Consider the following 14,435-nt stretch of genomic DNA (forward strand, 5'->3'; position numbering starts at 1 on the left):
CAAGAGGAGCCCTTGTCCTTTTATTTGTTCCTGGTGGAGTTCTGGGACAAGCTCCCTTGGAGCACCTCAGGAGGCATCAGCCCTCCTTTGTCAGCTCACAAACCCTGAATTCTCAATTTCCTGAGATTATTTCCCCTGAACATTTCATTAGCTTCAGCTCCTTGACTCCCTTGACCACAACAAGTTTGCATCAGGGCTGCTTTGGGTGGTTTGATGTTGGATCTGAGAATCTGCACTTTGAGTCCAGCTTTGCTCCTGACCTCCCAGTTTTTCAGTTCATGGTGGGATTTCAGGATATTCAGCTGTTGTTTGGTGTTTGAGAGAAAAATAACTGAAATTATTTGGGTAAGGGCGAGAGGACAGGGCTGCTTTTGCTGCATGAATATTGATCATTGTGTGTGATTAAGAGAAAGTTAATTATTCCACGTTCTGTAATATTTCATTTGCAAATCTGCTTGTTCTGCTTTAATTTCAGTGCTCAGCCTGGCACGTGGCCACTTGTCCACGTCTGTGCCCTGAGGTGCAGCAATTCATCTGGGAGAATTGTCCCAGTTTTGGCTCTCACTGGTGCTGCACGACTGTAATTTGCTCTTAGTGTGGTTCTGCTGACTCTCCTACACCTGCTGGGCTTCTTTTACCATGGCTTAAATAGTTGTGTGAATTTTTTTCCCTAACTTCCAAGTAATTAGGGAATTAAATTTAGAACTGGAGCATCCAAAGTAAGAATTTTAGATTATGGCAGAATCACAACGATGAGAAAATCTTAAAAAAAAAAGACCAAAAATCAAAAAAACAACAACAAAAAAACGACCAAAAAAGCAAAAACAAAACCAAAAAAAACCAAAAACCCCAACTTGTTTAAGATTTCAAAATTCCATAAGCACAGGAATTTTCCCTGGAATTCTGAGTAAATGGGACACTCAGACGTGCAGGGGCACCGGTGGTGATCCTGATCCCTGGGTTCCCTGGGGAGCAGCACTAAGGAAAAGGTCCTTGGGAAGCTGTTTTTGATAGTTTTGGGTAAAAGCTGCCCGCAGGGGCCTTGGGAGGAAGGTTCTGGAGGTTCATGGTCTGGTGTGTTGTGGTCCTCGGTAATGGGTTTGGGAGGTGATCCATGAAATTGGCCAGGAAACCTTTACGGCAGGATAAATGAGAATTCTGATGAGATGAAATTAAGAAAATGGGTTTTAAACAAGAGGTGTATGGTGCTGGCCAGCTGAGCCCCAACATTTCTCATTCCTTAAATTAATGGGGCATTTGTACTTTCAGGGTCAGTGCAGCTGGAGCTGGATCATCTCCTGTTCTGCTTTTGTTCCCTTTTTCACTGCTGGATTATTGGTTCTGTTTGCTCTTTTTATTTGGATTATTTTTGGTGTGAACGTTTCCAGCTGCTGTGCTACAATTAGCCCAGTGAAGCAATTAACTACAATTAACATGGAACTATAATGGAGCAGGAGAAAAGAGACTTTTATAAAGAGTCTGGCATCATAACCCTCCCAAGAGAGCTGTCACCCACGTACTGGGCATACTGGTGTTACTGGGAGCTCCAAAATTCCACCCTCCCACCTTCATGTGCAGCTGGGATCCCGTGGAAATCTCTTCCCATTGTCCAGGAATGGGTTTTTTTTTTGTCCAGGGAAAAGGATTTCAGAGCTGGAAGAGTTTCCTAAGCTGTGGTGTGGTCTCAAGCTGTCAAAAGTGTTATCTCACCTCCTCTCTCTTTCGGCTGGGGAAAAAAAATGCTTCTGTTCCCTGCTGAGTGCCAGAAATCCTTTGAAGTCTCCTGCTGGAACCCAGTGATTTGGAATATTATGTTGGGAGAGTTATTCCAGCTTTTTTGGATGCAAGGAGAATGAAAAGGGCTTGGGAAATCTCAAAAGCTTTTTAGCAGAGATTGTTTTCAGCAGCTTCTTTCCTTCCTAGTAAATACTTCTTGCCTAAACCCTTTAAAATTTAGTAAAGAAGGTGAAGAATTCACACACAAAAAAAGAGGTTTTTACTTGGTTAAAACTGCAGGGACCCTCCCAAAAACACCTGCTGCTGTTTCCCTGCCACTTCCTGCACCTCCCAAAGCCAAACACAGGGAACAGGCACAATAAGGAAGAAAAGTGCTTTGCATGGATCCCACCATGGGAGGGCCATGGAAATCCTGAACAAAGTCCTCTCCATGTTCTGTTTGCCAAATGAAATGTTTAAAGAGCAATATTCCATCGGGTGTGTGCTCCTGGAGATAGGAGCCCCAACCTTTGCATTCCTGGAAAAACCTTTTCCTTGTGCTCTGAAAGTTGGGTTTGACGTCATGGGGAAGAAATCCACTCTTGAAGGAATTAAAAATCAATGGGAACAGGACGGATGAGGAGGTGCCTGGCACTGACACCATCATATTTTCTAGATGAGCACAATCTTTGCAGATAGAGTTTAAACCCACTTGGAGATGGAATTTATACCAACTTGCCAAGTAAATATTCTCACTTTTCACCTCCAGCGTTGGGATTAGAACTTTTAGTCTATTTTACAGACACTTTCAAGAGGAATTGTCACAGGTTTTGCCATTTTTCATCTCCTCCAGTGCTGTGTTCATTACTCAAAGTGTGATTACAGCTTGGCACCTCGTGTTTGCAGGTTCCCAACTGTGATAAACTGTCAGGACAGCTCCTGTTGGAGCCCAAAGCTCCCAGCTGAGCCCTCAGCACATTCAGGTATTTGTTAATGCCTTAATTTGAAGCAGATCAGAGGGTTTTTTCCCTCCAGAAACAGGAGAGCTCTTGGGTTGGAGTTCACCCCAGATCCATTTGAAGGATTCTCAAACCTCGCCCCAAAACATTCACCACAAAATAATCCTTCTGCCACAGTGCCAGCCTGGCCCACACACATCCAGAATATTTATGAATGAGTGGAAAACAGAAGAGCTGAGTCACGCAGCCAGAGGTCATTCTGAAGAATAAAATTTTATTTTTTGGCTGAAAAAACTGCATACACATGTTCAGATCTGGGCAACCTTCACCACATGTCTTCGTTTCCAAACAAATGTGTGCTCTGAAGCATGCAGGAGCCCACTGCAGCTTGAGAAAGGAGTTGAGAGGGTTTTCTTTTTAATCTAGAACTGTGCAAACATCATTTGAAAGCTATTTACATTTTGCTCCTCTCACATCTACTAACGGGAGCATCAGCTGGTAGAGACGTGCAGAGTGCAGCTGTAATTTATGATTTGGCACCCACGTTTGATTTGTGTAGAGTGAAAACCAAACAAACCTCCCTTTGTTCCAACACCTCCCCACAGGTAATAAATCTAATTTCTTCTTTGTAAAGGAGATCTCTCTAAGCCTTCCCTGCAGGTATTAAAATATTATTTCCACTCGAGATCCTCTTTGCCTGGTGCTGATTTGCACTTTGCTACCTTGGTGAGTGGGAGCAGCAAGAAAAGATTTTGATTTTCATCAGAGAAGGCAGGAGGGCACTGAGACAGAGCAGGGCTGCTTCTTCTTGTCATCCTCACTGAACTCCAAGATGAGGTGGAGAATTTTTTTCCAAAAAGAAAATATATTAGACCATCTGAACTCAGACGCAGGAGCTTAGGCATGAAAAAAGCTGGATTTGAGTTCATCCTTCTGTTGCTTTTTCTTCCAAGTTCCTCTCCCATCCACTGAAGCCTGGAAGTCACCAGCCAGCCAGACACCATCACTCCAATCCTGCTGGAGATCCTCATTTTTTGTCTCCTCTAACCTGGCCCCTGCACTGTGTTGGTAGAACTTTGGGTGTGAGGAGCCACCAAAAGAGCCTCTGCCAGACTGGTTGGATGCAGCTCATTTCCAAAGAAATGAAAAATTTTACAGATTAAAAGAATATTTAATGGAAATTACAAGTCTAGGAAAGATTTTGCTCTTGGGTAATGCCTTTATGCATTCATTGTTCCCAGCTCCACTTGGGAAAGAGAATGGCTGAGCAGGAATTAAATAGGAAATAGGGTTTGCTTCCACTGTTCATTGTTAAATGTGCTTTTTGGCATTGGAAACAATTTTTAAATGCAGGCTAAAAGCATCTATTTGGAGAAAACAGAATGATAAGAAAGTGCTCAAGGTTTTGCAGAGGGATTCCGTTATTTTGGGGTTTAAGGACATTCCAAGCAGATCAGTCCATAGGGAATTCATCAGATTTCCCTGCTGGAAAACCTCCCAATGTCCCATTTCCTCTACACTTGTGCTGCCTAAAATGCCAGGCCAGAGAGGCTTGGCCACATCACATCCCTGCAGTGTGGTGTTCACAGTGAGTTTGGGGCAGCAGAACTTTGCTGTCCCTCAAGCAACAGATCCTAAAGCAGCACTGGGAAAGAGACTGGCTGAGCAAGAATGAAACAGGAAATGGGGTTTGCTGCTGGAGGTGGGAGCTGCGTGGATCCTGTGCCATCCCAGGAGCTGTGTGCCATTCCCAGAGTGCTCACAGGACAGGGCTCGGTGCCTCGCTCTGCTCTCCAGCCCCGCAGGTGAAGCAAGCAGGGTTTTCCTAAGAGCCAAACCTCAACGCGAACCATTTGTGAACCATTTCACAGAGCTGCTGGGCCCTGCTGGGCCCGGCTCAGTTCAGCACGGCGCTCTCGGGCTGGGGCCCGAAGATCTGGGAGAAGAACTGCAAGGCCAGGCGGACGTGGATGGGCACGAAGACGTAGGCGGTGTACACCACCATGGCCAGCACGGTGACCGTGATGGTGTGGAACATGGACTGCTCCCAGGGCTCCAGCACGTAGCTGCACGTCACCAGCTGGTACTGGTAGTACAGCCAGTACAGGTAGTCCTTCACCCTCTTCACGTCCATCTTCAGCTCCAGGGGGGTTGGAGGGCACCTGGAATGACAGGGAAATTGGGATTACAGCGGGGGTGTCCTGTGGAACCACTACACAAACTCCTTCTCTGAGGTGTTGGTGCCACCAGCTCCCCTGAACCAAAGGGAGCTGTTGGGTTCTGCAGCTGCTGCTCAGTTATTGGAGATGCATCAGCTGGGTATTCCCACTTCCCAGAAAAGCTGATCCATCCCTGGAAGCGTCCAAGCCAGGTTGAAGCGAGCTGGGATAGTGGAAGGTGTCCTTGCCCATGACAGGTGTGGGACTGGGTCATTAAACTCCCTTCCAACCCAAATCTTCCTGTGACTCTACCAATTTCCACATCCCAAGTGTGTTTTCCTATCCATTCCCTGTGGAAATCAGGGAATGGATAGGAAAACACACTTGGGATGTGGAAATTGGTAGAGTCACATTTAAAAAGAAAGGCTTTGGGCCAGCTTCCAGAAATGTTCCATAAATTCCAGAAATGTTCCATAAGTTCCATGTATGCCCCAGAATAAAGATAAGATTAAAACAACTGCCCTGTAAAAACTTCTCTGCTTACTTTTGATAATCGTTTTTATTGCTCTGCAATTGTTGGGAACAAAGAAAACCAGGTTACAAAAGAGAAAGGGAGAAAAAAGTAATCTCTGATTGCAGAAGGATTTTTTTGCAGCTCATTCCAAAGAAATGAAAAACATTACAGATTAAAAGAATATTTAATGGAAATTACAAGTCTAGGAAAGATTTTGCTCTTGGGTAATGCCTTTATGCATTCATTGTTCCCGGTTCTACTTGGGAAAGAGAATGGCTGAGCAGGAATTAAATAGGAAATAGGGTTTGCTTCCACTGTTCATTGTTAAATGTGCTTTTTGAAACAATCTTTAAATGCAGGCTAAAAGCGTCTATTTGGAGAAAACAGAATGATAGGAAAGTGCTCAAGGTTTTACAGAAGGATTCCATTATTTTGGAGTTTAAGGACGTTCCAAGCAGATGAGTCCATAGGGAATTCATCCGATTTCCCTGCTGGAAAACCTCCCAATGTCCCATTTCCTCTACACTTGTGCTGCCTAAAATGCCAGGCCAGAGAGGCTTGGCCACATCACATCCCTGCAGTGTGGTGTTCACAGTGAGTTTGGGGCAGCAGAACTTTGCTGTCCCTCACAGCAACAGATCCTAAAGCAGCACTGGGAAATTTGCAGCCCGAGATTAAAATAGGGATGGACCACTGATATAGGTCAAAAATATTCCAATATTCATTGTTCTCCTGCTCTGTTCTGGGGGGATGTGTGACTTACCAAAGGGAAGTTTTCCCCCCTTAATTCTCCCAAAGCATTTCCTTCACTTCCATCTTCCCATATTTCCTAGACTGAGAAAGCTCCTACAACAGTTTTGGGGGACAGATCAACATTTCAAATGCAGCAGTGGCTGTCTCTGTGAGCAGCTTTTCTTGCAGGGGTTCAGGCTGGGGAGAAAGGCACCGCTGCTCCCTGGCCAGGCATGAATGGAAGCTGATTCCTTTCAGATCATTTATTGGAAGGCAGAACTCCAGAGAGAGAGAGAGGCCTTAAAGCCTTGGAAATATTGCAGAGCCTTCAGTGAAAGTGGCCCAGCTGGCAAAGTGGGACTCCCTGAGAGCCAAAATTGTTTCTGCTCAGACTTTCTGCAAAAAGAGCAGTGCTGTTCACTGAGGGGGGAAATCCTTTCCTGAACAGTGGGGAGGAGGAGAAGGAGAAGAGAAGGAGAAGGAGAAGGAGAAGGAGAAGGAGAAGGAGAAGGAGAAGGAGAAGGAGAAGGAGAAGGAGAAGGAGAAGGAGAAGGAGAAGGAGAAGGAGAAGGAGGAGAAGGAGGAGAAGGAGGAGAAGGAGGAGAAGGAGGAGAAGGAGGAGAAGGAGGAGAAGGAGGAGTAGAGCCCCCTCACACTCTCCAGGATTATGGGATTTACACTGGGGTTAGGGCTGTGCTGCTTAAACTCATCCCTTCCGTGGGTAAATCCCTGCTGATCCCGACCCGTGCCAGGAGAAGCTGCAAGGCAGGAGCACTGCTGGGGGTGTTTGAGTGACCAGAGCTGCTCACACTCCTGTTCATCTCCATCCAGAGCTGCTTAAGGACAGCCACAGGCAGGAAAAACATCCCCCAGGCTGATTTTACTGATATTCCAGGCTGCAGCCTCACCATCACCCCTCGGAGAGCCACATGAATAAAGGATGAGGCAGTTAAAATGATGAGCAGCCCTTTGGATTTAACTGAAGCCCTTGGCACCTTTTTTCCAGCCTGGGGATTGCATTTCCCCGCAGCCCCAGCACAGCCTGGCTTTCTCTGGTTCTCCCAGCTCTCAGTGCACGGCAGTAATTCCATCCCCAGGCACTCTGGAATTCCAGGAGGAACACGAGCTGCCTTTGTGCTCTGTGGTCTCCTAATGAATGCTGGAGGTTGAGATAAGTAAAAGGCAAAAGCAAATTACAGTCTGTGCCCTCACCACTGACACACTTCCCCTGCATTTCATGCAGCCCGAGAGCAGGGAGCTGTGCAGGGATAACACAACTCCAGCTGCATAATTTATAAAGGAAAACACAGGAGGGGAAGGGGGAAAAGCCATTTGAAAGCAGCTGCTGAGGCAATGAGAGACAAGGCTCCCCCGTGGCATTGTCACACAGATCCCTTGGGGAAGGGACAATTTGCATCCCTCTGGGCCCATTATGAGGAATAAGGAGTAGCCCAAAATCTCCACACCTCCAGAGGTCTGTGGCAGCTTTACCACCCAAATTAATTGTAGCAGCAATCAAAGGGAATAGCAGATTACTAGGCAAACTTCAGAGGCTAAATTAAATCTGTATTTTAAACAGGATTCGTCCTAGAGAGGCTTCACTTCCATGTCTGTGTTTTATTCCATTCCAGCTGGCACTCCCACTTGAAAGGGCCCTGAGTTATTCACTCATCAGTTCCCACTATTCCAAAGCAGGAGATAATTTGTTCTTATGCAATTTTAACTCAACATTCATTTGTCTACAAATTTGGATTGAAACATTTGGAGGTGCTGGGGAAATGCTTTCCTGTTTAGAGGCCACGGGGCTGTTACAGCCAGCTATGAGTGAAATGAAGAGAATTCAGCTCCTGTTAAGCAATATTCAGATTATTTTCAGCACTTGCACCTCCAAGAGAAAAAAAATGCAAGAAGAGAAACCTGTAAAACAGCTTTTAGTGTTTTAAGTGGCTGCCTGATTTTCTTGCTTGTTGACACATGTCTCTGATTAGGGCAGCTGAAAAGATAAATCATCATCCAAATATCAAGGTTTCATTTCAGAGCATGCTTAATCTCCCAAATTTCTTTATTAATGACCTTATTTTCCAGAGTCAGAGCTAGGTGGGAGTTAGAAGATGCCAGTGTTAGGTCCTTTAATATGTAATTTCTGCTTTGAGCAGCTGGGATTTGGGGAATTTTGGTCACATTTTCAATCTGCTACTCTGACCCGTGGCTGGACAGCTCCTGCTGGGAAATTCCTGTGGAAAGAAACATTCTTGCAGGGGAACTGGGAGAGACTGGTTTCCAAAGAATGCTTGAAAAACACTTGATGCCCTCAGCAGGAGGGGTTGGCCGAGCTACACATCCAGAGAAAAAGGGTTTCCAACATATATTCAGGAAAAGTTCACCTGGAGTGGGGAAAAACAAAGCCTGGAGCTGGAAATGGCCTCATGATCATTCAACAGGGACCTCTGCTGCTTTGAATGGAAAGTAGGGATGAGGTGAGAAGTAAAAGCAGCAAACTATCAATCCATCCCCAAAATACAAATATTCAATTGGCTAAAAGTGCATCCTGAGGCAATCCTCTCGTGCTGGAGCTTAAACAAAATCCTTCCACGAGTCCCTGGGGGGGCTCCAGTCCCACAGCCCTGAGCACCCACATGTAGCAGGTGCAGCCAGGCAAAGTGCCAGACTGAATTTCAAGTTGTCTGATCTGTAAATAATTTTGGATTTTAGCTTCTAAAGGGCGACCACCTCCTTGGGATTGGAATAGAAATCCTATCTGCAAGTTATTGATGTGGAGCTGTTCCTATTTGTAACTTCACTGTGTTCAATGGGTTTGTCCTGCTAATATCCTGGAATTCTGGAGTGCACACAGAGTGAAGCAGCCCTGGTTTCTCTCCCTCCCCACCCTTGGCCATCCATTAGAGAGCTCCAGGAAATGCAGATCCCTTCCATATGTCCTGTGCAGCACCAGGATGAGGGTCTGAGCTGGGGAAATGTTGGTGCTGCACATGACTCAGCCATTCTGCACGTGGGTGAGCATGGCTTGGCTGAGCCTGTGGGGTTTGCTGGAAATAAAATCTTCCAGGAGTGGAAGGGCTAAGGCAGGAAGAGCAATGCTGTTTTCAGCCCTGTTTCTGTCCTACCTGGCTCAGGAGAGTGAATTCCAGCATCTTCCTCACCTTTAACCCCAACTTCCTTCCTGCTGGCCTCAGTGGCAGCACACAGGTGCTATTTTGGTTCTTTCAAATGTTACATAATGCACAGCAAGCCTGGGAGCTCTCCCTGTCCAGGAAATCTTCCTGTTACCTCTGGGAACCTCAGACCCCTCCTCGAGTGGCAGTGCCACGCCTGCACAAAGTCTGAGCCGACTTCCTCGTCTCCAGCTGGACCCTGATCTGTGTGTGTGCTCCTCCTGCAGCAATTCTGGGCTCCCAAACTGGGCTTTGGTGCTGGAATTCTGCTGCATCTCTGCCTGGAGCAGAGGATTCCTGTCGGCCTGCCTTGCCAGCTGCACAGGACAACAGCCAGAACGTCGCTGAATTTTCTCCTCCAGTTGAGATGTGTACACAGATGGAGTTTATGGTGACCTACAACCATGTGGAAAAGTCCTTTCAAATGAGATCCAGAAATTTTTGACCCTCAGGAAAGCAGAGGTTGCTCTGCAGCAGCCACAGGGGTCTCCTTTGGAGAGAAGCTTCTCAGCATTCAGCACCAGCCCAGCAGCTGAAGGCAGCTGAAGTTTGGGCTGATTTCATGTCCTACCTGTCCCCTGACAGCTGGAGGCTGCTCCCAGCAAAGGCACAGCTCTAAATAACTGAGCTGCCCCTGTCTTTGCAGCCTGGCTGGTTGATCAGTGCCTAATCCTCTCCTTACTCAGGCACAGGGAAAGGAGAAGATGCAGCTTCTCTGTAACAACAACATTCCTGGAGCAGCTCTGTCCCATTTTCTTCCAAGGCTAAATTAATTTTTCAACAATTTTCCTGTTCTTCCCTCCCCTGAAGTTTCCTCAGTGGTTTCCTTACATAACCAGCTGCTCCTTGCAGTTTAGGTACAGATCCTTTCCTTTCCAGCTTGCCTGGCCTGGGCTTGGTTTGTGCTCTGGGCCCTCCCCCTGTGTCAGGATTTGTACCTTGGGGCAGAACAGGTGAGCAGCTCTGCCACAGAAGATGGGAAAATGGCAAATTGAATCCCAGGGGAAGGGAAACCTTCCCTTCTCTTTTGAGTGTAAATATAGTTTAGGAGCAGGGTTTTGAACAGAACTATTCCCAACCAAAACCTCAAATTTGGGACTAGAGACCAGCACCAGGTTTAGATTGCAAACACTTAAAAATCGAGAGTTCTCAAAGAGCTGTTCCAGGAATATCTCAGAGGGTTTTGCATTTGCTCCTGCTGACAAACCTCAGTTCCTTGTGAGATTTGGGACATCATCTACATCTTTCGAAGCCTTCCAAGTTCAAGAGGTTGTGTAAACACATCAATCTACCAACAAAATAACTGAGATGTCTGGGCTCTAAAATAAGGTCGACTTTCAGTTGTGGCCCTTATTTTATTCAGACTTCTTTGCTTTGCTCTGAGTCATTTCTGAGGCAGCTGAAAGTAACAGCCTGGGTAGTGTGCAACATGAGGAAGTGAATATTGTCACAGCTATGACAGGTATTAGTGGGACCAAACTCTTGTGCAAGTGCATCTCCCTCAGATCTCATTAAAGGAAGCAGAGTTGCATCACTCCAGTGACTGCTCCAGAGGGGAAAAGCAAAAATGGACTGAGATGCTTGCAACAGATAAGAAATAAAAAGGGAGATGCAGTTTTTTCACAGATTTAACCCCATCTATGCTTTGAGGAACAGCTTCCTTTGCAGGCACTTCCTTGCTGTGAGCAAACAGGTTTGGACACACAAAACCCATAAAACAAATGAAAAGCTCCATAAAATGTGGCTTGGCAGGACCCAGAGCAGAGCCCTGGCTGCCTCCCAGCCAGTGGAGCTGTGTCCTGGTGCTGTGGGGCTTTTTGGGCACAGCGGGGTGGCACAAGCATTGCCATGGGCCCAGGCTGCTCCCCAGACAGCATTTCAGCATCTTCCATTCCAGCTGGGATCTTGGAATAACATCCATGCTCCATGCCCAGCTTCCCTGCTTTTCTCCCCACCAAACCTGCACCAGAAATCACTCCAAGCACTTCTGGAATTGCAGTTATTTGTACCATACCCGTGATATTCATCAGAGAAAGAAAACCCAGCATCTCAATTCCTAAAGCATTTAAAATCCACATCAAAATCCCTCAAAGTGCCTCGTGCTGACTAAGCAGAGCCTGAGCATTTATTGCAGGGACTCTCCTCCATATTATCCAGCATTTATCCAACGGGGAAGGCAGGACTTGCACCTGCTTCCCACTGAAAGCAACCACCAGCAACTCTTAGAAAACAAGAGAGGACAAATCTGCCGGCGAGGAGCATTCCCAGCAGAGCGGTGCGAGCAGCACAGCCTCCTCCATCCCCCCACCCAGCGCGACCTTCCCGCTCCGGGGTGCTCGACTCGTTTTTAGGGAATCCCCGAGGCAAACCATCTTCCTGCCACCGGGAAATAAATCCCCGACTGCAGGGCTGCAGCAACAAGTCACAGAACGGTCCGGCTTGGAAGGGACCGTGAAGCTCCTGTCACTGCACCCCTGCCGCGGGCAGGGACGCCCCAAAGCGCGGAGCCCTCGCTGGCGCTGCAGGTGCGGCAGGAGCGCCGCCAGCTCCCCTGAGGGAGGCACAGCGCAGCAACCCCCGGGCTCCTGCGGCTGCCAGCCCCGCAGAACCCCGGGCCTTCCCCCGCCGCTTACCGAGCCGCCGGGGACTCGCCGTCGCCAAGGTCACCGGCCCCGGGCTGGGGATGCTCCGGGAGCGCCTCCGCCGCGATGCCCTTGGGCCAGCCGAGCTGGGCGGGGGATGAGCGCCGGCACCGGGAGCTCCGGCTGCGGGAACACCGGGATGCAGTGCACCAGGCTTCGGGAGCACCGGGATGCAGCGCACCGGGCTGCGGGAACACCGGGATGCAGAACACCGGGATGCAGCTCACCGGGATGCAGGGCACCGGGATGCAGCTCACCGGGATGCAGGACACCGGGATGCAGCTCACCGGGATGCAGGGCACCGGGATGCAGCTCACCGAGCTGTAGAACACCGGGATGCAGCGCACAGGGATGCAGAACACCGGGATGCAGAACACCGGGATGCGGCGCGCCGCGGCCCCGCGCCTCCCTCACCTCCGCTCCGCGCACCGCAGCTCCCCAGCCCGGCGCTGCCCGCGCTTAAATCCCCACCTTTCCCCCCTCCCTTCCTCCCTCCCTCCTCCTCCTCCTCCCTCCTCCCCCTGCTCACCTCCCGCCCGCTGTCCCCGCGGTCCCGGCCGGTCCCTCCGCCCCGCCCGCTGCCGCAGCCGCGGCGCTGGGGCTGGCGGCGCCGGGCAGCGGGGGAGGAGGAGCGGCGGAGCCGGGCTCGGGGAAACCCGTGGGATGGAGCTGGCTGGCACCTCCGGGACGCCAGCTGTTTCCCCGGAGCGCCGTGTTTCCCTGGCTTTTCCCGGCGCTGGCGTCATGCGCTCGGCGGCCGCGCTGCGGGATGCGCCAGAGCTGCCCCGCACAGAGCGGCTTCTTATCGCAGCCCTCTATCGCGACAGACACCCTTCATATGGCACCCCTCCATCGCGACAGACACCCCTGCAGCGCGGTTATCCTGCCAAGGGTGCCGGCAGGTGCCTGCGAGCATCCCGGCTCCAAGGAGATGGATGAGTGGGAAGGAGCCGGAGCGGCAGCGCGGTGTTCCAGCGGGAGGAGAGGGGGTTTGGGGTGATTTCACACTGATCAGGTACCCGCAGGTGTCAGGAGAGGGGTCTGCAGAAAGGAGAGACAGGGATGGACAGGAATTGGCAAGACTTGATCTGAAATCCCGTGGAATACAGCAGCACCCTGCCAATCATGAGGCTCAGCTTTGTGTAGTTTTATTTTGTCCCAGAGATAAAAAAGCTTAATGTAGTGTCCTGCTCGCTGCCAGACATCCACTTCAGAACATAATTTTGCAGTTTAAGTGAGGAATAAAAGTGTCAGAAGTGCTTTTTCCCCGATTTTCCCCTGGAGCAGCCGGGTTCCAGGCACCATCTCCCTCACTAAACAAAGCGTCGCTGTTCTGGCACCCACCGGTGCCTTCCGACCACAAAGGAATGCGAACCTTTTCAGGGCCAGATGTAACAGCTGGGGTTAAAACTGTTCTTTTCCTGTTTGAACACGTTTTAACGATGCTTTAAAACCGCTCTTTCCACGGCGAGCACCTTTAAAAGGCGCTTGCACAAACAGGGCTGCGCAGGTGACAAAGGGGCCATCAGGATGTGACGCTTTCATTCCCAATCCAGCAGTGCCTCTTTCTGCCGCTGCTATTTTTATGGATGTTGACTGTGGAACTGATGCTTGCTTAGACTTGGATATTAAAATAATCACGTACAAAGGGTTTGTTCAAAATTTACAGATGGTTGTGTCCCTTTCTAGCCCGGAGCAGGGCTCTGCCTGTCCCGGAGCTCTGTGTTGTGTCTAGGCACGACTCAGCGTGGTGAAATTCCTGAGTAGGCAGAGCTTGAAATGGCCAGAGTGGTTTTGCCAGCGATGGGTGGGTGGGTGTCACCCAATCCCCTAAAAATCCTGGCAAAAGCATTTTGGGTTACCAGGGCACTTGCTCTGATGCCTTGTGCAGGCTGCCCTAGAGCAGAGGCTGGCCAGAGTTCCAGAATAAAGCAAGGATTGATTCAAAGGATCTCCTCCATGGATCCCCCTTGGGCAGCAGCAGAGCCCAGCCAGGGCTGCCCCCAGGATGAACCCAAATGGTCCCAAAATGCACGAGCGCTGCCGGGGTCTCTCCCTGGGCTCAGCTCTGCTCCATGTGCACATTGCAGTTCAGTGTCCAATCCCACTGCAGCCCCTGCAGTCCCACCCTGCTTGTTTTTCTCTCTGCAGCCCACGGGGTTTGTGCTCCTGGGCTGAGATTGGGATCATTTGTCCTTGGTGCCCAGCTGGAGCAGGAATTGTTTTGTCTCCCTGCTCTGTGCACAGAGCTCACCATGCCCTGATGTGAAGCTCAGACTCACACACTAAAGCAGCACAGAATGTGAAAACTATAAAAGCTAAAACCTGAGGCATCAGTTGCACACACCAATTTAATTTCAGGAATTTATTCCAGGGGCTGAACTTTCCAGAGAGGAATTTACAAAAAGCTGTCCCACAGTCTCCTTAGCGCCCTGATGAGCTGCTGCTGCCCTGCTTCTGATGGGCACAGAATCCCTGAACCTTGGAATAATTTTGCTTGGAAAAGACCTCCAAGATCATTGAGTCCAAGTGTTCCCAAA

At 49.2% G+C, this 14,435-nt stretch overlaps 1 protein-coding gene across 5 annotated transcripts; it reads right to left on the bottom strand.

The window, feature by feature from the left end:
• Positions 1-2,929: 2,929 nt before the first annotated feature.
• Positions 2,930-12,693, bottom strand: SPTSSB (serine palmitoyltransferase small subunit B). 5 transcript variants are annotated; one of them, XM_064385123.1, is made up of 3 exons: positions 12,425-12,693; positions 11,887-12,216; positions 2,930-4,837 (listed from the first exon to the last, which is right to left on the bottom strand). In XM_064385123.1, the coding sequence occupies exon 3, from the start codon at positions 4,807-4,809 to the stop codon at positions 4,573-4,575; it is 237 nt and encodes a 78-aa protein (XP_064241193.1). In that variant the 5' UTR covers positions 4,810-4,837; positions 11,887-12,216; positions 12,425-12,693; the 3' UTR covers positions 2,930-4,572. The 5 variants fall into 5 exon arrangements, with proteins under 5 accessions (XP_064241193.1, XP_064241194.1, XP_064241198.1 ...); XM_064385124.1 differs by lacking the exon at positions 11,887-12,216 and having other exon boundaries at positions 12,425-12,556; XM_064385128.1 differs by lacking the exons at positions 11,887-12,216; positions 12,425-12,693 and adding an exon at positions 12,310-12,327.
• Positions 12,694-14,435: the final 1,742 nt, after the last annotated feature.

This window comes from Passer domesticus, chromosome 11 (assembly GCF_036417665.1).
Source record: "Passer domesticus isolate bPasDom1 chromosome 11, bPasDom1.hap1, whole genome shotgun sequence".
NCBI classification, from domain to species: Eukaryota; Metazoa; Chordata; class Aves; order Passeriformes; family Passeridae; genus Passer; species Passer domesticus.